The sequence below is a fragment of the Cololabis saira genome, chromosome 5, assembly GCF_033807715.1.
Source record: "Cololabis saira isolate AMF1-May2022 chromosome 5, fColSai1.1, whole genome shotgun sequence".
Classification (NCBI taxonomy): domain Eukaryota; kingdom Metazoa; phylum Chordata; class Actinopteri; order Beloniformes; family Belonidae; genus Cololabis; species Cololabis saira.
In genome coordinates, this window is record NC_084591.1 from 15,054,833 (window position 1) to 15,075,754 (window position 20,922).

The 20,922-nt window shown below is 39.0% G+C and overlaps 1 protein-coding gene across 1 annotated transcript; it reads left to right on the forward strand.

Moving 5' to 3' along the window:
- Positions 1 to 13,188: 13,188 nt before the first annotated feature.
- Positions 13,189 to 20,164, forward strand: LOC133444617 (shaker-related potassium channel tsha2-like). The gene is made up of 2 exons (XM_061722479.1): positions 13,189 to 14,769; positions 19,751 to 20,164. The coding sequence occupies exon 1, from the start codon at positions 13,309 to 13,311 to the stop codon at positions 14,746 to 14,748; it is 1,440 nt and encodes a 479-aa protein (XP_061578463.1). The 5' UTR covers positions 13,189 to 13,308; the 3' UTR covers positions 14,749 to 14,769; positions 19,751 to 20,164.
- Positions 20,165 to 20,922: the final 758 nt, after the last annotated feature.

A 20,922-nucleotide genomic window follows, 5' to 3' on the forward strand; every position in this document is an offset into this window, starting at 1 on the left:
ACTGATTCCTTCTCTTTTGAGTTTACTTAATTAATTTAATATACATTTTTTATTTTATTTTATATTTCTTGACCCTGAGAACTGCTCATGTACCGCAATCTTTATCAAACTATACCCTGTATATATACCTGTTACTTGTATATGGAAATCCTCATCCTTGCAGCACTTCTTTTGTAATTACCTGATATCTGAATTAGCAGCCTCAATTACATGTCTGGTTTAGTTTAGTACTTAGCATTTTTTACTGACTTACAGGGAAATCAATAAATTATACATTAACTCAGAAATGATAAACTGATCTAAAAGGCCAATGCTGACAAATGATCTTTGCTGATGTTGTACAGTTAGCCTTACATGCATACCAAGGGGCTGCAGCTGCAGCTCTGCATGGCTGGAGGCCAGAAAAGAAGACTACAAAAGTAAGTTATAACTGTCTATCACTTGTAAGTAACACCCACTGAGCAAAACGCAGGATTGTAGTAGTAGTAGGGGCCCTCTGTACGTGGGTCCCTTCTCTTTGTGGTAGTTATTTTAATGCACAAGTCCAATTCCAAGGCCAAGTCAACAGTGTTCAAGTCTGTGTTATGTCACAAGTCCTTAAAATTATTACTCCAGTCGGACTTGAGTCCGAGTCCTTAACTTGAGTACTGGAAGTATTATGTACTAATTCAATTTTACAAATTCCATGTAGACCGCATTATGCAGCACTCCATGATTTAGCCAGTGCACATAGCTGACAGAAAATAGTTGTGGCTGCACACTGTAAGATCAGTTGGATCTTGCCGTGAGCTAATCATTCCATATGCCATATAGGCAAGTGTCGAAGGAGAGTGGCCTGTTTATTTATAGGAGTCTCCAAGTTTCCACCACAGGGGTTGCACTTTAGAGAAGGTTTCAGTTACAGCTCTGGTGAAAGATAAAATACAGCATCAATGCAGACATAAACAAGAGTATAAATTCCTCATATAAAACTACTTGCCAATTTTACTGAGCCGTATTTATAATTGTTTAAGTACCCTGATGGTACGAACTGAATGCTATCAAACACAATAACTAAATGTTATTCTGAATTCATACTGAGTTATATATTTTTTCCAAGTATTCTGACTTGCCTGAAATAGGAATAACCTGAATATTAAGTAAAAACAGGTGCCATTATTACTAAAACCCGATCATTCCCAGTGTCATCATCCCAAAACATGTCAACCAGTTAACAAAACAAAATCTTCACAGGAATAAATTCAGAGAATAATAATGATAAGAATAAAATACAACAACAACAACAAACAAACATAGAGGAGAAAAAACACTTTGGTCTGATCTCTACTGGTTTTTGATCACATGGAAGTAATATTACATTTATTAAGATAACTTGAGTTACAAAATTATAGTGTCCTGGCTTCAGAAATGCCACAGTCACATGGCAATAACTTGAGCTTCAGATGGCCAGTGCCAGCTCCAGTTTGACCTAATGTCACAGTTCAGTAGTCTGTTTACATTGTAGAGATACTGTAACACGTGGGTGCACAGCAGGTGAAGAGCGAAAAAGGAAAACTTTGGAGTTAACACCAAGTAAACTGAGCTTCAGGCCAAGTGAGGCCTTGTAAATGTTAATGTGCTACTTCCTGCAAAGAAAGACAGATTTATCAGTTTGATGATTTGAAGCTGAAATATCTAAAGCTTTTATGAACTTTAACATCTTTTAGGAAAAAGAAACCAGTAGCAATCTATGCTAATGTTTGTGACAGAAATTACACAGTGGTGTAAATTAAAGCTTTTTGGTCAGTATATGTGTAAAATTCACATGACAGAATGCTTTGATGGGCTTGAGCTTTATACATATTTCTGAAACTGTTTGCATCTTCACAGAACAAATTAATACATTTTTAAATGCATATGTTTTTGGATCATATTTTATACATATGGCATATAAAGCTATTTGCTTATTCCCAAAATGTTTATTTTAAATTTATTTTCTTTTCTTTTTTGTTGTTATTGCACATTTTTCTGGTATGTTTTGATTATGTTGGTGATGTTAAAATTCATGTACACATATAAGGTTAAATGTAAAGTGAATGCTTCCTACTGTGAACATGTGGTCTGCTAGAGACCTTTATGCATTTCATCCTTTACGTTGGTAATTTAAATAAGAATTTGTGCCCTTGAATAAAATCTAATAAATAACAAACAAATAAAGCGTTTTGGGTGATTTTTTTCTCTTTATGACAGCTGCAAAAGAATTAGATATCTGATAAAATCCGTTCTCTCTGCGCCTGAAATGTGATGTATATTTCAGTTAATTTCACCTTTACTAGTTCTTTCGTTGAAACACGAGGTGGGAATAAAAAGATGTGGCCTTCTTCAGAAGCGTTTCACTGACAGCGTGTGACGTGTCCGCCGGCTCAGTACCAAACTGTGTCTATAATATGATTCCTGCTTCTGATTCAAACATTTTCTTAAAAGCAAGTTAATAAGCAGTGTTTTAACTACAAAAATTGTTTAGATTACCCCCCCCCCCAAAAAAAAAAAAAGTTTGATTCTTTACCAAAAACTTTATATCCGACAAAGCAAGAAGAAGATATTTAAATTGTTGTTCTGATGATGATTCAAAACACTAAACCTAAACTAGAAATATACACTATGATTAAAGTTGGTCACCAATAATCAACTGAAAACCAAAAGGGATTCAAATGTTGACTAAAAAGTCTTTAAATATTAGTTGAGTCTTTAGAAGTCAACCAATATGTTTTTTAATAATTATTATTATTAAACTTGGTAAGGCACATGTTTAAATAACAGAAGTTGCAGATGGCAATTCCTCTCTCTCTCTCTCTCTCTCTCTCTCTCTCTCTCTCTCTCTCTCTCTCTCTCTCTCTCTCTCTCTCTCTCTCTCTCTCTTTCTTTCCATTTTTCCAATCCATACAGTAAATTGTGGCAGAATTGCATAAAGGTCTCACAGTGGCACCAGAACAGAATGCTTTCACTCTGATTGTGATCCCATCGAGACGTCGTGGCTTGATGGCTGCCCTCACATGGGGATCGATGCATCAGGGTTCCTCAGTGCTTGCACTTTGTAGGACCAACCTGCAGATGCAATTGATGCTGATGCAACAAGACAAGCATCAAAAACCATAACAAACAGACAACAGCAAAGCATGTTACACGTTACAGGAATGCCTGATCTTTCAAAAATTTTATTTATTGCTATATCCATCAAGCACCTCTTAAATTGACAGCTAGACAGCCTGATAAAAAGGCATATCATTATTTTGAACCTTTGAAAGTCAGGAAAAGAATGCTATTAGATGTTTACCTTAAAGAAATATTTATTAGATACATTTTTAGAATTTAATTAATTAAATGCAACACGCAGCGATATTTGTAAGTCTTCCTATTGCATCGTGTGTTTACAGTATAACCAGAGCTCGCTCAAATACGAGGGTAGTCCAAGTATTGGCCAAATCTTCATCTATAAAAGAATATCACATGGCCATCCATGCTTATGCGCGCACAAGCGAAAACAGGTTGAAGACTCAGCTGGAAATAACTTCTGTTGCAAATTGTTCCTATAATAGTTCACAATAACTCTCCTCCTATGTATGTACTGTAGGCAGTTGAAGTGATGTTAAAAACAGACTTTGACTGCATAACAGCTGATATCAAGGACAACAAACATAGCAGTGCTTGCGGTTCTGCCTTCACATTGTTGTTTACACCGTCATAAGACCTGCTGTGTGTTACCGTCGGGTGATGGTCACATGATACAGCCTCAGTAAAATGATGAGGCCAACTGGTACAACAATAAAAATGTGTCCAAATGTTTACAGTTCTGTCCATTTACATTAGACAGTACGTACCACAAAATCACAAAAGATATCCAGCAGAAAAAGACCTTTTAATTTTTGAGGGTCAAATTTGCTGGAGCACTTTGGATTCCAGGCGTTATTTTAACACACCATTTATGGATTGAAATAAAAACGTGTTCATGTTGATGTGGACTTAAAGTACTTCCATTACTAAACATCTGTAGCACCTTAACTGCACATTTTACACATTCATGCATAAATGTCGGTTGGTGTGACCACTTTAGAGATCAAAATCTTTATTATATTTTATGTTATTTGAATAAACTGAAAAAAAGTGCTATTCTTAACTTTCAAGATTCCAAGCCAATCTTTTGCTTGTTTTTCCCTGCTCAGTGTTGATTCAGAAACCCAAGAGGACACTTTAGACATCTCAAACCCTGTGCAATGCTGGGTGAACTTATTCACGCTGAGGTGCCGGTCAATGGAAATTCAGACCACAAAATATCATCGCTGATGTCCACACAAGTCAGCAGGAGTTTTCAGTTTGGTGGCGGCTGTGCACCAGCAAACGCCCAGACAGACGGGTCTGAGTGTAGAATGATATACACATAAAGTTACCACAAAAATTTTTACTTTGATTTCTTTGAAGTGGTCGTTGATTAATAATCCATGTGTGGCTCCACTGTGAACTGATCCCCCTTCGGTTGCCCCCACCCCCCCACCCAAGCCTGGACCTTTGGACGATACCGTCAGCTAAAAAAGGGAAAGGCTTGATCAAGGAGTGAAATCATAATCTGAGGTAGGCGTGGGGGCAATTCCAAGGAAGCCTGCCCTCCGGATCTGAGAGTGTCCGATTTCATGTCTAGCTGCATGCCTCATTACCTATCAGCAAAACATGAACATCAACTTCAGATGACAGCAGGCTAAAATTGGCGACTATCAAAACGCAGGAACTGGCAAGAAGCTTGGCCAGGGTATCCACTTTCTGGAGTGGAACCCCTGAGATCAAAGCGACTTCTGGGCGAGGGATCTGCTCTGCCCGGCTGCAGAACGGGCCATTAGTTATGGAGTCAAGGCAGCCTGGACTCAATTAAGCAATACATTTTTGACACTCTTAATTAGCTGTAGCGGCAGGATTCTTGCACATTTAGCTTATACTCTGGCTCTTGAGTAGATACCAAAATGTGTGCTATCAATTCACCCTGCATTGTGTTTCAAATGCATGCACATACCTGTCAAGTCTCCTGTTTTGGCTGGGAAATACCGTAAACTGCAAACTGAATTGTCCCTAACTTCGCGAGAACTGCCAACTGCTGTGGCCTGGGTGGCAGTTCTCGCAAGTTTAGTGGCAACAACTGGAGCAAATTCGGAAAAACAAATCAGTGATGGATGGATGTAATGAGAGAGAAAACATTTCTGCACAAAAAGAAAAGAGTTCGTATAAATATCTCTAACATGGGATATTAAATTTACTTTCCTAAATAGGAGCATGATGGGGTGATTTTAGTGTCTCTCACGGGGGAAGAAAGATGTCCGTCAGCAGCACCAGCGCTGCGCCAGAGAGCCACATGAGTGAAAATGACGAATTAAAAGAAAATGTAAATGTTTCACTTGAAAACAATCAATGTGTATATAAACTGAAAATATAAAAAAAAATAAGTGTGGTTTAATTCACTTTTGTGTTTTTATTTAGGCTCTATTATAGGAATTACATACATAGAAATGTCCACAGCATTTCAGTGTCAACAAAGGTCGGCCTATCAGGCTATGAGCACATATTTGTAGTTTGTGAGTGGTTGACAGGTAAATATTTTATCTTAAAATGTAAGATACTGGAGCTCAGTTGGGCTGCTTGGACAGCGGCGGAAAATTTCCCGTATTTTTAAATCCAAAAGGTATGTGCATGCATGAGAAACGAAAAAACTGAACTTGAGTAAATTTGAGTAATTGAAGTCACTCAAATTTAATCATATAATCAGAATACAAACTAAGCATCTGTAAAAAGCATACAGTGGTTTCTGGGATTGTACCAGCATAGTTACTTATAGTCTAAACACAACTGGAATGTAAGATACAAATGGATTTGGCTAAATATTTAAATCCATCACTTTTAATTGGAATAGCGTTCCAGCTATGCTTTTGTTTCCAGCACAAGTCGTACTTAACAATCAAAAATTCATGCGCAATCCAGGGTGTAGAAAGGAAATTCAGCCTTGCACCTATCAACTGAAACTAAACTTGACAGTGCAGTCCTTCTTCGGTTTGTGTCTGTTTTCATTTGAACTTATGAGCTCTGCTTTGTGAAAGCCTTGACAACTTTATGTGAGTCCACGCTTTCTCCCAGGCTTTCCTCCAACTTAGTTTGGCTCTCTTGTGACAGAGGTAGCTTTAAATGCTCTTTTCCCAGAACTTCTACTTTTCCAGCTTGAAAGATCCAGATATTAACTAAGGCCATACTTTGAGTCCTTCAGAAGGACACATTCAATTAAATTATATTTTATTCAGTTAGCATCTATTAAATTACAAGTTGTCTCTAGACACTTTCCAGAGACCCAAAACATGAGCCCTGAGCAGTTATTGAAAATACAATGGCAGGTAAAAACTCCCCTAATGGAAGAAAACCCTTTAGCCAAACAGTGGCAAGAAAAAAACTATCCTTTAACATGGAAAAAATCTTGAGCAGGACCTGGCTCATAAGGGGGGGCCCTCCTGCCGAAGGCCAGCTGGGTAAATATATTTGTAGTCATTATTCGTTAGCTGGAGAATTGACAGTTCTATGTACATATGACTGATACATATTAGTTGGTGTACCACAGAGGTGACTATATAAACAGGTGTATGTAGTAGACTCTGAGGTGGTCAGCGGGTGGAACTACAGGTCAGGATGTTAGATATCCAACAGAGACATCTGCACAGACAGATGGAGGTAAACAGTGGGATGGTCAGATGGTGGGACTGCAGGGCAGCATGCATCTCTGGAAACTCTGGCTTGTAAACATGTACAGAAGAGAAAAGGAGGGGGCAGAGCAGCACAACAAACTACAAGAACAATGGAGAACAAGTATGGTGATGAGATACTTAGAAGAGGAGGAGAGAAGAAGGGGTGATGAGCACCGCTCAGTGGATCATGTTGGTGTCTCCCTGCAGCGTAGGTCTAGCACAGGGGTCGGCAACCCAAAATGTTGAAAGAGCCATATTGGACCAAAAACACAAAAACAAATATGTCTGGAGCCGCAAAAAATGAAAAGTCTTGTTTAAGCCTTAGAATGAAGGCAACACATGCTGCATGTTTCTATATTAGTTATAACTGCGGGAAGATTTTTTTTTTCATTGTGCATTTCGAGAAAAAAGTCGAAATGTCGAGATTAAAAAGGAAAGGAAAAAGGAAGAAAGAGGAAAAAAGGGAAAAAAGAAAAAAGGGAAAAAAGGAAAAAAAAAGAGAAAAAGGAAAAAAAAGAAAAAAGGAAAAAAGAAAAAAAAGAATAAAAAAAGGAAAAAAAAGAAAAAATAAAAAAAAGAAGAAAAAAAGGAAAAAAAGAAAAAAGAAGAGAAAAAAAGAAAAAAAGGAAAAAAAAGGTCAAAACATTTTTGAAAAAGCTCCAGGAGCCACTAGGGCGGCGCTAAAGAGCCGCATGCGGCGCTAAAGAGCCGCATGCGGCTCTAGAGCCGCGGGTTGCCGACCCCTGGTCTAGCAGCGTATCTAGGATGAAGCTCTGTTTAAGACCAGCTGCTCTGGTCTTGTCCTGCAGCTGCAGCTACGACTACTGGCCCAAACCCACTAGAGTTTACACTAACTAGAGGCTTTACTTAACACAAACGTTTTAAGTTTGGTTTTAAAGGTGGAGGTGGTGTCAGCCACCTTCACCCAGACTGGAAGTTGCGTAAAAACGCAAGTTACAGAATTTTGAATTTGATTCAAAATATTTACGGGGAGCCAATAGAGGCAGGCTAACATCGGAGAGACGTGGCCTCTTGCTGATTCCTGTCAGCAGTCACACTGCTGCATTTTGGATCAGCTGGAGGATATTCAGAGAATGACTTGGACATCTTGCTAATAATGCATTACAGCTATCGTTACGTAACGACAGGAGCGATGCGTGAAACCACGCCCATCACTAACTCCGCCGGGCCGGAGCTTCCGCCATTTTTTCGTAGCGGTGTATCGCGTCATTCAGGCAGCCAATCAGCACAGAGCTTCATTATCATAGCCCCGCCCACTCAGAATCCCGCATAGATAATGAGGTTAGAGACTGGGAAGATAAAGACATGGTTTAGAGGCTGAATTTCTAATTTATTAAGCAAAAAAAATCAAAAGGTTGTTTTTAAGACATTCAAGGCCTGTTTAAAATAGGTATTAGATGAAGTTTGGGTAATGGTTTTATTCCCATCTGGCTTTACAGACAAATACAGCTGCGTATCATCAGCATAGCAATGAAAATTGACGCCATGGTTCTGGATAATACTTTTAAAGGGCTGCATGTTTAAACCACTCCTGCAAAAAAAAAATTTCAGTTTTTAGCAATATATCTAGATTTAATGAACCGATTAAGATGCTTATCTCAGCACAAGCATGACAATAATTGACTGATACACATTTGTTCTCTTAATATATTCTGTTATAACTTACATTTCACGTCACATATGAATTTTTTTGAAAAGATACATAAAAAATATTGCTAAAATATTAGCAGCATATTTGCCTGGCTTATAAAAGAGGGTCGCATTTCAAATATATATCAAATTTAATATAAATTAACTGCACTTTGTACATGCAGATCTCTGGTTCACTTAAAGCCGCACGAAGGAGTTTGTTCATATGAAAATATCAGCTCCAATTGGATTTGACTGAATATTTCATTACTGTTTGCAAGGTCTCTTGTCCTGATTGTTTCGTGTGACAATTGCTTTAGTTTTTCAAAGTTTGGATACACTGTTTTTTATTCTGCATAGAAATGCAAAAGCATCTGCCACATCTCTCTTTTGAAGTTATGATGACATAATTGTTTCAACCCTTTAATTTCAAAACATAGACTGTAAAAAACAATGGAGGATGCGTTAGGTTACATGACAGGAACACGTCTGTCAATCAAAGTTAGCTTTGGCTACCAGCTCCTTCAGCAGATCCTCACCAATATATCTGCAGAGTTGCAGTTAGACGTTTACAGACAAATATACTGTTCAACTTGTTTTCAATCAAAAATGACTGTCATGTTTAGCACTGGATCTACAAAAATGGCTGGTTGCTTCGCTGCACATGGTAACACAACGATTATGGATCAGGAAGCCGACTGTCAGTCATATTAATGTATAGAAATGTATTGCTTTGTATAAATTCTCCTGCTGTGGTACAAAAAGATTCACCCCCCTCAGAACTATCATGAGTATGAAATCAAACGATTGAGACCAAAACAGTGTTTCAAACCAGGTTGTAAATATGTTCATTTCTGCTCTAAAGTTTGACATTTCAACATTGGCGTCATTGGAGATTGACTCTCTTTTGCAGCCAGCCTCAAGTGGCCAGTCAGGGAACTGCAACAAATTTGAAGTATTGACCCTTTTCCATTATATGGTTTTTTGAGTCGCCTCGACTCTACTCGGCTCAGTCATTTTCCCTTACAGTACCGCCTCAATTGTGGGTGGGGCCTCATTCTCATGCCCCATTGAGCGCCCTCCGGATATGGTTGTTGGCCACGAGGACAGAAAGGTGGGGACCTCTTTATTGCACCACGAAGTAGGTTTTCTTGCCATTTTTTTCTTTTACCAAAGTTTAGTTGTGAAGTAAATATCGTAGTCGCTGTTGCCAGGTTTTTAATATGGCGGGTGTGAAGGAGTTCAGAGAGAATGTTCCCTGGCCAATCGGTGGCCTGCAGCTTGGTGATGTTGCATTTTTAGCCCCACTCAGCTCAGTTAGAACCCCGGCCAAGTAGGTACGAAATAAGGAGGAATTAACCGGTACTATCGCCTAGGGCTAGGGATCGATTCAAATATCAAGAATCGATTCGATTCCGATTCTTAAGATTCAGAATCGATTATCACGCTTCGATCCGATTCGATTCGATTTGATCCGATATTGATTTGGGTTACTGTTAATAAAACTGTTTTTTCAGCTGTTGCATGAATTATATGACTGTCTAGTTATGCAACATATTAATACTAGTATTATATTGAGATTCAACAGCAAGTATTGGCAGCTAATGATGCTGTAAGGACCAATCAGCTCCCAGAATGCTGATAGAACTGCTTTCAGAAACATCATGTGGGTCAGAATTATCAAACAGATCCAGGGCAGCAAACAGAGACGGATGAAATTGTTTTTTATTTTTTCCCCATTTATGAGAATTTGGTTTTTAACATTTATGCAAATGTAACCCCAAGACGGTATATAAAGCAAAGAAATATAGACAATTTATGCAATTATAACTGAAAACTTTAATGTTTTCATACCTTTAAACATATTTAAAGGCAAAAACATGGCAACAGTTATTCTCGTGTCCAAAAAAATATTCCTTTTTTGGGCATAAACAAAAAAGTACCAAAAGTTGTAATGCAATGATGAAAAAAAAAATAAAATAAAAATGTTTAAATCGATCTTTAGACATATGAATCGATTTTTAGGAATTAATATGAGAATCGATTTAAAATCGGAGAATCGATCTTTTCAACACAGGCCTACTCTCGCCTAGTGGAAAACCCTTAAAACAGACGGGCGAAGCCGAGTAGGTACTAGTGGAAAAGCCTGATATGTTGGTTTGCGATTGGTCCAAAGTCATGCCATTCCCACTTTAATCTCCTTGCCTATAGGAGGACTCACTGGGTTAAAAAATGACAAAAGTTCCATTTATTCCACTTTAAGTTTGCTTTTTGTAAAACTTGACACTGACTTGTTGTGAAAGCTTTATGTAAAGCTTTAGAATCAGAGGCTATGGCTTCCCACTCATTGGGCATCTTTGACGCTGCCAACAGCAGCCTCACAGAGCAAGTGTCACCCTGGGTTTCATGTCCCCCCTTTTCATTTCTAGCAGAACGACCGGCACTAAAACAATGTAACTAGCATTGCTGACCTTCTCAAAACTCATCTTTTAATTTATAACACAATCTCAATCACAAAGACCCGGTATGCGCGGCCATTCATTCACCAATCTTACTCATGTCAGCGGCAGGCTCACGCCTACAGACATGCACATAGACACGCGTGCACACACACTGTGCAGATACTTGGCCTGGGGTTCGGGAAGAGGTGAAAGCCAAAGAGAGTCGCTGACAGAAGTTGCTACTGTGATTACCTCATGTCTGTTACGGGTCAGGAAGTAAACTCGTCCTGAGTATATTTAGACAAACACCAGCTTCAGGGCATCGACTGCAATGAATCAAAATGCTAATAAATGCTGACCCCTTTTAAAGAAATGTACGTATATAACAATTCTCAACTCGTTCACAATTTAAATAACTATAAAAACAATAAGAATACTGTACATATTCATTGAGTAACTCACACGTCAAGATGCTCTGTCCTGTCCTGTTGTGTAGTTTATCTTTTCTGATATTTGTGCTGATCATGATACAAATATAACTGTGTCTACAACGTTATTGACGATCAAGGTCACAGATGTCTCCGTCACAATCATTTTTAAGAATGATTAGAAAGCAGATGTTCCCTTGCTGGGAGTGAATTCATGGTATCTTGTTACTGAGGGAGTCTCCTGCCCTCATAAGTCGAGCCATTAATAACGATGGGAGGTTCCTCCCTGTCAGTAATTGTGCACCCTGCCATCTTTACTGCATGTGTCCCTCAGGCGTCGTCTCGGTACATCCAGTCACAGTTAAATACGCACGCACATGCATATCCATCCACATAGCTGATCAGTATGTATTTATAGAGTCCAGAGAAAACATAGCAACAGAGCACACGTTCCACTGCTATCTTACTGAATTAGAAAATATTAAGAAGGTGCTGAGATTAGATCTTGTAATGTCAGAGATGACAAGAAAGTATCACTAATGAATGCTAATTAAAGCAATTAGGTGAATGTCAGGGAAGATCCTTACTGAGCAATGGATCGTCACTTCTTTTGGTCTTGTCTTTTGCTCTGACTGACACTGTGTGTGAACTAGCCGCTGTTGGAACCACGTGTCTGTTTCTGAGCTTGTTTGTTATTGTTTGTTTCCTTGGATACGGCCAAGACATTGACTTCTGCCTGACACATGCAGACATTTGGTGCATGCTATATGCAAACACCTTAGCGGCAGGCGACACCAAGTCCAGGAACTGATATTTCGACTGAAATCCTATCCTTTTTTCAGTCATGGAAAGAATTAAAAATCACGCTATACTATGATTTAATGCATTTTAACATGATAGTAAGGATGAACCTCTGTGTCATCGAGGTTTTGTTTACTGGAAAGTTAAGATTAGCGCTTCACTTGCAAAGCATTCAGATTGGTTACACCGATTAACAAACCTTTGCTATTATTATCAACTGACACAGAGCTTTATGAAAGCAGTGAGAGTGAATAAAACTGAGCTATAAATAGATCACAATGCTGCAAAACATGCAGTGGCTTACTGTGCAGCTCTCAATCATATTTTCAAAACATTTGTTTCTTAACAGAGGCCTTTTTTGCATTTTCTTAAAAAGGCCATTTATTCTTTTAACTACTCGGGTGCCTTTCAAGCAAGACACTGTTTAAGCTCTTTGATGTCATCCTTTTTATTCCAGACATTTCTAAAATGTGGCTGAAAGAAAAAAAGGGGGGAGGCGTGCTCATCTGTACTCCTGGCTTCTGAAACGAGGGACTCTGGCCCAAAGTAGACACAGTCTGGGCCCTGGAGGTTCCCTTGTGACAAGAATAACCCGATGATTTCATGAATGAAGGACTTGCAGGGCGAGGGGCTCCATTCCTGAGGAGAGTCTGGATCTGAAAGGTCTCATCCCTCCTTCACAAAACTAAGGCTCGCTCTTAAGATACTTCTTTCTTCCAGAAACACAATCAGAGGATTTAAATGTTTGGCATTTTTCATAATATGCGTTTGGGAATGACTGAGCTGCTGGCTACAAGTGTAGTGAGGGAGCATGAGAGGGACAGCAGCAGCAGCAGCAGCAGCCGCAGCAGCAGCAACAAGTGTCATCTGGTCTTCCAACATGGGGAGGGCTTTGGAGTTTAAAAACGGTGAGAATATGATAGCCTTCTGGAGCCACTGCATGCGAAAGGCTTATGCAAGTGGAGATCTGTGACCACTATTGAAAGTTGACAGTTCAGAGGCACTAATCTGACAAAAAAAGCAGGTGTAAATTAACAACAGCAACGACTTTGGCTATCAATAAATAGGAATAGAAGAGCAGGGCAGGGGGGAGGGAAGGAGAACAAAAAAAAAAAGAGAGAGGGGGGGACTTTGCTTACAGTAAATCTCCAGGGCGCACGGGGAGATAGGAGATAGGAGACAAGGAGAGAAGAGACACCCCGAGGAGCTGAGTGACGGATTTACCCTCAGAGGGGTAAAAAGATGACTGTGGTTTCCCTGGACGAACACGACGAGGCCGTGGCCGTCACTGCGGGGTTGCTGCGGGATGCTGCGGACCTGGAAGCAGGAGAGCAGGAGTGCAGCGAGAGGGTGGTCATCAACATCTCCGGCCTGCGCTTCGAGACGCAGCTGAAAACCCTGTCTCGCTTCCCCGCCACGCTCCTGGGGGACCCGCGCAAAAGGATGCGCTTCTTCGACCCCCTGAGGAACGAGTACTTCTTTGACAGGAGCAGACCCAGCTTTGACGCCATCCTCTACTACTACCAGTCAGGAGGCCGGCTGAGGAGACCCGTGAGCGTCCCCGTGGATATTTTCCTGGAGGAAATAAGGTTTTACGAGTTGGGAGACGAGGCCGTGGAGATGTTCAAGGAGGATGAGGGCTTGACGGTGGAGGAGGAGCGGCCGCTGCCCAAAAACGTGTTCCAGCGCCAGCTGTGGCTCCTGTTCGAGTATCCCGAGAGCTCGGGGCCTGCGAGGAGCATCGCCATCGTGTCAGTGGTGGTCATTTTGATATCCATTATCATATTCTGCCTGGAAACTTTACCCGAATTTAGAGAGGTTACTGGAGAGAATCTCTCCAACGGCACCGCGCAAGGAGCCGGTGCGCCCAGTCCCTTCACAGATCCCTTCTTCATGGTGGAGACGCTCTGCATCGTGTGGTTCTCCTTTGAATTCACCATGAGGTTTCTGTCCTGTCCCAGTAAACCGGTTTTCTTTAAAACCATGATGAATTTGATAGATGTTGTGGCCATAGCCCCGTATTTCATCACTCTGGGTCTGGACCTGGCGGAGCATCAGGGCAGCAGCCAGCAGGCGGCCTCTCTGGCCATTCTCAGGGTCATCCGTCTGGTGCGCGTTTTCAGGATCTTTAAACTTTCCAGACACTCCAAGGGTCTTCAGATTCTCGGACAAACTCTTCACGCGAGCCTCAGGGAGCTGGGCCTGCTGATATTTTTCCTGATCATTGGAGTCGTCCTCTTCTCCAGTTCGGTGTACTTTGCTGAAGTAGAGGACCCGGATACTGAGTTTTCCAGCATCCCCCACGCGTTCTGGTGGGCCGTGGTGACCATGACCACAGTGGGCTATGGAGACATGTGTCCTTCCACCATCGGGGGGAAATTCGTGGGATCCTTGTGCGCGATCGCAGGAGTACTAACCATAGCCTTACCCGTCCCAGTAATCGTATCCAATTTTAATTATTTCTACCACAGAGAGAACGAAGAGGAGGCAAATGTGCAGTATGTCCACGTGACTTGCGGGCAACCTGTCGGGCAACCATCGTTAGGGGAAAGCGGTTCCACCAATAGCACCCTGTCGCTTTCCAAAGCTGAGTCCTATCTGGGAAAGGAAGAGTTGGAGACACCGACGCCTCCAAGTGAGAAGCACCTGGAAACAGACACAGGGAGACTCACAGAGGTGTAAAAGCGGACATTTCTCTTTCTGGTGAGTGGACATGCAGTTTCAGGTTCATTCTGATTGATCCCATAACATGGGAATTAGGGTTGCCACCTTTCAGAAATAGAAATAAGGGACGCCCTTATTTCAGCAGCGCAGGAGCCAAAAGAAAAGCCCCAAAACTTCTAAACTGAATAAAAATGTGTTTATTTTATATGAAAAAACAAAATGCTTTGATTTAAAGTTTAAAGTGCTTTAATAGTGTTGAACTTGCATGACTGTACAGACAGACAACCATATAGCAGCTGAAATATCCTCCTATGCTACGTATGTCCATATCAGCCCAGATAACCAGGTGAAGAATATGGTGTAAAAGTTAATTTATTTCAATAATTCAACTAGAATATGGTGTAAAAGTTAATTTATTTCAATAATTCAACTAGAATATGGTGTAAAAGTTAATTTATTTCAATAATTCAACTAGAATATGGTGTAAAAGTTAATTTATTTCAATAATTCAACTAGAATATGGTGTAAAAGTTAATTTATTTCCATAATTCAATTAGAATATGGTGTAAAAGTTAATTTATTTCAATAATTCAACTAGAATATGGTGTAAAAGTTAATTTATTTCAATAATTCAACTAGAATATGGTGTAAAAGTTAATTTATTTCAATAATTCAACTAGAATATGGTGTAAAAGTTAACTTATTTCAATAATTCAACTAGAATATGGTGTAAAAGTTAATTTATTTCAATAATTCAACTAGAATATGGTGTAAAAGTTAACTTATTTCAATAATTAAACTAGAATATGGTGTAAAAGTTAATTTATTTCAATAATTCAACTAGAATATGGTGTAAAAGTTAATTTATTTCAATAATTCAACTAGAATATGGTGTAAAAGTTAACTTATTTCAATAATTCAACTAGAATATGGTGTAAAGGTTAATTTATTTCAATAATTCAACTAGAATATGGTGTAAAAGTTAACTTATTTCAATAATTCAACTAGAATATGGTGTAGAAGTTAATTTATTTCAATAATTCAACTAGAATATGGTGTAAAGGTTAATTTATTTCAATAATTCAACTAGAATATGGTGTAAAAGTTAACTTATTTCAATAATTCAACTAGAATATGGTGTAAAAGTTAACTTATTTCAATAATTCAACTAGAATATGGTGTAAAAGTTAAGGAAAATACAGTACAAATCGTGTCCCGTATTAGTTCAATACGGGACGCAACATTTTTTTCTCAAATAAAGGACAATTCCGTATTTTACAGGACGGGTGGCAACCCTAATGGGAATTCATGTGACAACTTCTCACTTCTCCACAGGTTTGGCTCAAATATATCATTAACATCATTATATGTCAGAGAAAAGCAATTTGTTCTCACTGCTGTAACATTTTTCACACACTGGGGCTATTGTTGGAACTTCATGACATCATGGCAATGTGTATAAATAGCGCGCCCACTCAGCGTTTTCAAATGCTCGCGTGTCATTTTACGGTGTTTAATATCAGGCGTGTCATCTTTACAGGGTTCAGTGACACTAGAAATTGTTGGTTAGGTTGAGGGTTCAAGGTGGGGGTCTTGTGGCCACAGGACAAAAAAAAATGGCATGTGAAAAGTAAATACAACGTGTCAGAGACAACTTGGTGGGAAAAAATGGATGAAAAATTGTAGGGTGGACAAACTAAAAGTGAACTTTTATAAGATTGCAATAAAAAAATGTATCCGACAGTATCCCTGCCAGTGTTTTAGAGATGCTATATAAAAAACTTAGATGACAGAACTCATATACTCAAAAATAAGATATCATGTATTAAAGGGAACATGTTATAAAAAGCAAAACAAAATACTTTTTGTTGGTATATGAGAATATTTATTTGGGTGTTTGAATAGATTCTCAACTCTAAATATCTGTTGAAATGCAACGCTTTCACTTTGTTTAGGGAGGCTTTAATCAGAAACTTGCTCATTCAATGGGCCATTCAGCATTCCAGTGTTTTGTGACATCACAGACTCCGATCAAAGAAGAATTACAGTAGCTAAATTCCTTGTCTATACCTGCACCAAATGTACCATCATAATGTATTTACTCAACTTCAGAAGTTGGTGGTGCAAAGGTGTAACACCAATTTAAAGAAGATTCACCTTATGGAAGGAGGCGGTGCATAGAGTGGAAGTGAAAGTCGGACTCCGCCTCTCAAAACCAGTGTTGCACTGGATCTCGGTGGTATTTTTACAATACATGTCAGTGACATTTCATTAAGACCTCAAGAAACTCTATCAACTTCTTTAAAAATGTCACAATATGTCCCCTTTAAGATAACATAACCTACATGAGCATTCACAGTCTCTCTCTTTTTTTATTAAACAAAGGGAGTTCAGCTGCAGATCATATTGCCACAATTTTTCTGCACACTAGGGTGTTGGGTGAAAAACCAACACAAAGAGTTAAAATAATGATGCATGATTATAAATGTAGAGCTCAGATTTATAAAGATCGGTTTAACATTGAACAGGTCACCCTTGTGCTCCCGAAAGAGTTCTTACTAATCAAGATTTGGACAAAGAAAATCTCAAGGGGCCCTTGATTGGGATCGCTTCTCACAGTACTGTCAGGTCCCGTCAGATTGGTATCTCCTAAGTTTGGAGACCAAACAAACTTTCTCTCTCTATGTTTGTGTATTGAAGAAGGGGGCAGTTACTGTGGGAAAATATGTTTGGATTTTGTGGGTTGTGACTGATCTGCAGAGATTTTTAGGTAGCTGGTAAGTGCCAAGATGAAATTAATGTGAATGCAAGACGGTTCGTCCACCTCGTCAATGTTGCCAATTCCTAAGTGGCAATGCATGCGGTTTCTTGAAAAATCACTAGGGATTAGATCCCAAAGTTGATTTCCTTTGACCCAGCTCTTAAAATGTCCAACTTTGTGGCAGAAATAGACATATTTACAGTAAACAACAAATGGTTTTAGTCCCCATTGCTAGACTTCCCATCCATGACCACTGTGTGGGAGGCTGAGTTTTCGATGTACATCATCGGTTAAAACTACATTTTAACACACTTTCGTACATAATTATGGGGTATGGCTTTATGAGTGACAGCTTAGTTGAAGTCCAGCATGAAACAAATAGCTTTTGTAACATTCATTATTTAACACTTAGCATTTTCAGTGAATTTGACATCTTAGCTGTGAATTAAGACCTAATAGAGCATAATCATTCTTAATCTAAGGATGATATTGATTTCTTTGCTGTTAATTGTACAAAGACAATGCTGTTACCAGCTCTGGGTTGGGCCAGAAGGGTGTGGGGGCAAAGGTGGCTCATTTGCAAAAGCTGGTAAGAAAACAGCTTTGTCTTCAGCGGCAGGCTGAGCGACTGCAGGTCCCAGTGGAACTCAGCTGCATCAGCTCTGGACGCTCTGGCTTCAGATGTCATTTCAGATGTTGTTTCACTAGTGACATTTGAAATGAGCATGTTTTCACAGATCTGATCAGAATAAATGTAAAATATTAACTTAGATAATAGAGTCAGGTAAGGGTGTGGCTGAAATAAGGTGAGTGCGTTACAGCCAGTTACCCAGCCCTGCTCGTTCCAACTATTTGCAATGCGGCACCATGCAATACAATGAAAAAGATGCTTCTAAAGCCCTATTATTGGTGACATCAATAGAGTTTGTCTAGTTCTTCTTATACGTCTATGATTGTAACATGGGGAGCAGTTAAATCACATTACATGTCAGCGATCAAAGTATTATGGCTGACTGGTGTAAACAGATCTTTTGTGTGTTTTATTGCGGGTGTTTTGTGCTACACCTGCTTTGAAGTGATATTTACCTTACAACTACGTTTTCTTGTGCAAATTTAAACAACATTTTGTAAGACTTTGTAAACTTGTCCATAATTGAAGCTTGGTTTGTTTACTCAGATGTGAATTTGTGCCTTAACTAAAGATGCGCTTATCCAATATTAACATATACATTTTCCCAAAAATTGCCATAAAATGTAATATTTTCCTCATCTAAGTCATCATCGTATTCAATCACGATGTGCCTAAACTGGAAACAATTATAATTTAATGTGTCTTTATTCGTCATACTAATGAATATCAGTGTTGGCGTAAACATTTGTGAACCCATAGACTAGATCAGTTAAGTACATTTCCATCTATGTAATTATGCGTTACTTTTCTTTTTACGAGTGTTTTATAAAGTAATGTTTAAGTCAAGGGTGATGCTTCAGATGGATTAGCGCAACCCTGGTCTAAACAGAGGATTTCACCATCATCTGTGTTTTACCTGTTAAATTATTTATAAGATAGAGCAGGGCAGCTTTCCCATAAAACAGACCTCTCTTTTCCTCTGCAGTTATGGTGGTTTGTTTTTCAAAGCTACAGCGTCTCAACTGTTCTTTCACTTCTTTGCTAAATTAAACTTATCTTAATGGACGAATCCCAAATATAAGACAAAATGTACCTTTTTACAGATAAGTAACCAGAGAATTGTTTATAATTTAAAAACAAAAGGCAGAAAGAAATTGAAAAACATTTACTAAATTATGTCAAATATTAATAAAAAAACCCACAACAAACAGTTTTCTCAATATTTTATTAAAATAAAAAATAAACACTTACCCTAATTAAAACGTAAAATAAATTAGAATAAAATCTTTATACATGTTAGAGACATTAGGCTTATTATTACATTGAAGCAAATCACAATTTATACTGTTAAATAAAGAAAGCCTTGAAAGTTTGCTTCCCTCTGATCAAGGTTGAAAGAACAAGTGATCTCTGAGCGCCACAGTGTGGATGATTAATAGCTCTGCAGACAGAAGAATATTCACGCTTGAGCATCTTTACACCATTGTGGTTCAAGCACAACCCCCGGAGATTACGCTCTTTTACTCAGTGTGTTTCCGGCTGGGCAGCCGGCTCGACTAATCCCAACAGCTGCCCTCTCGCACCTCCCCATCTTAACACAGTGGCTTTTGTTTTCTCTCTGTTTGCAGGTGGTGGACAAATACGTGAAGCTTGTTTTTCCCTCAGAGTCACAACAAGAAACATGTGTGGCATTCTTTTCTCCAAACACTTCATCTTTTTGTCATGGATTACCTTTGTATTGACAGCTCTACGACCTACAGAGACTTTGTGTTGGACACGCACGGAAAACGCTCTGTCTGCTGCAATGAACATTGTGTGAATCCTCCATAGATAAAAATGACATTCTTTAGAGTAGGTTTTGTAAATTAATTTGTTAAAAGGAAGCCTAGTGTACATATTTCAGTTTTGTAATTTTGACTCTTCCTTCTTGTAATCTTGTAATCTTAACCCGCCTTTCTGTTGTTACAATTATTCAGATTGGATCGCAGCCTACTGTAAACCTTTTAGAGCAGTATAATGCTATGTGCATGGCATGCATTCATTGGGAAGTTTAAGTGTAATAAAATATTTATTTTTCTAATTTAAATATTAATGTGAAATTAACTTAATTTTTTTATAAATGAATTAATATTAAAAAACATTGTCATATTCATTACTTCTTCAATTAGATTAGAGTCAGAAGTGTGGTATGCACAGTTCCGTATAGGTGCGGAAAAAAACGGTGCAAAGGTAATCAGTATTGGACTTGACCACCTGCGTCGCCTTCAAAAACGCATTAGTTCTTCTAAATATATTTACTGAAAATCAGGGATTTTGTATGAGCAAAGCCAGGTGTATGATTAATCCATTATCTCAAACAAGTGCAAATCACCATCAGATTTGTAGATTAAAACACAGTTATTAACTGAGACTGAAACAGCTGTGTGGGAGGTTTAAAACTGGTTGAAGAACAGCCAAACTCTTCTACCAAGGTGTGGCTGGTCGTGGATGACAGTTAAAAAAAGCCAGAGGTCAGACACCAAGACTAAGAACAGCAACAAAACTCAAGGTACTTATGCTGCATCAGCAAGGTCCCTTCCAGACGATGATTTCAAAGCATATGGGTTGACAAGATGTGCTCTACAACCTCTTTGAAGAAGCACGAAGAGACAGGCAACACTGAGGATTGTGATGCTGTGGTTTTCCAAAGAATGGTACTACAGCATTGAAATAGGTATTATACAGTACTTCTCTTCGAAATACTAAGATGTCCAGCAGAGCCACGTCAGAACCTCAGAAGGAGCAGAAACCATGAGACCCA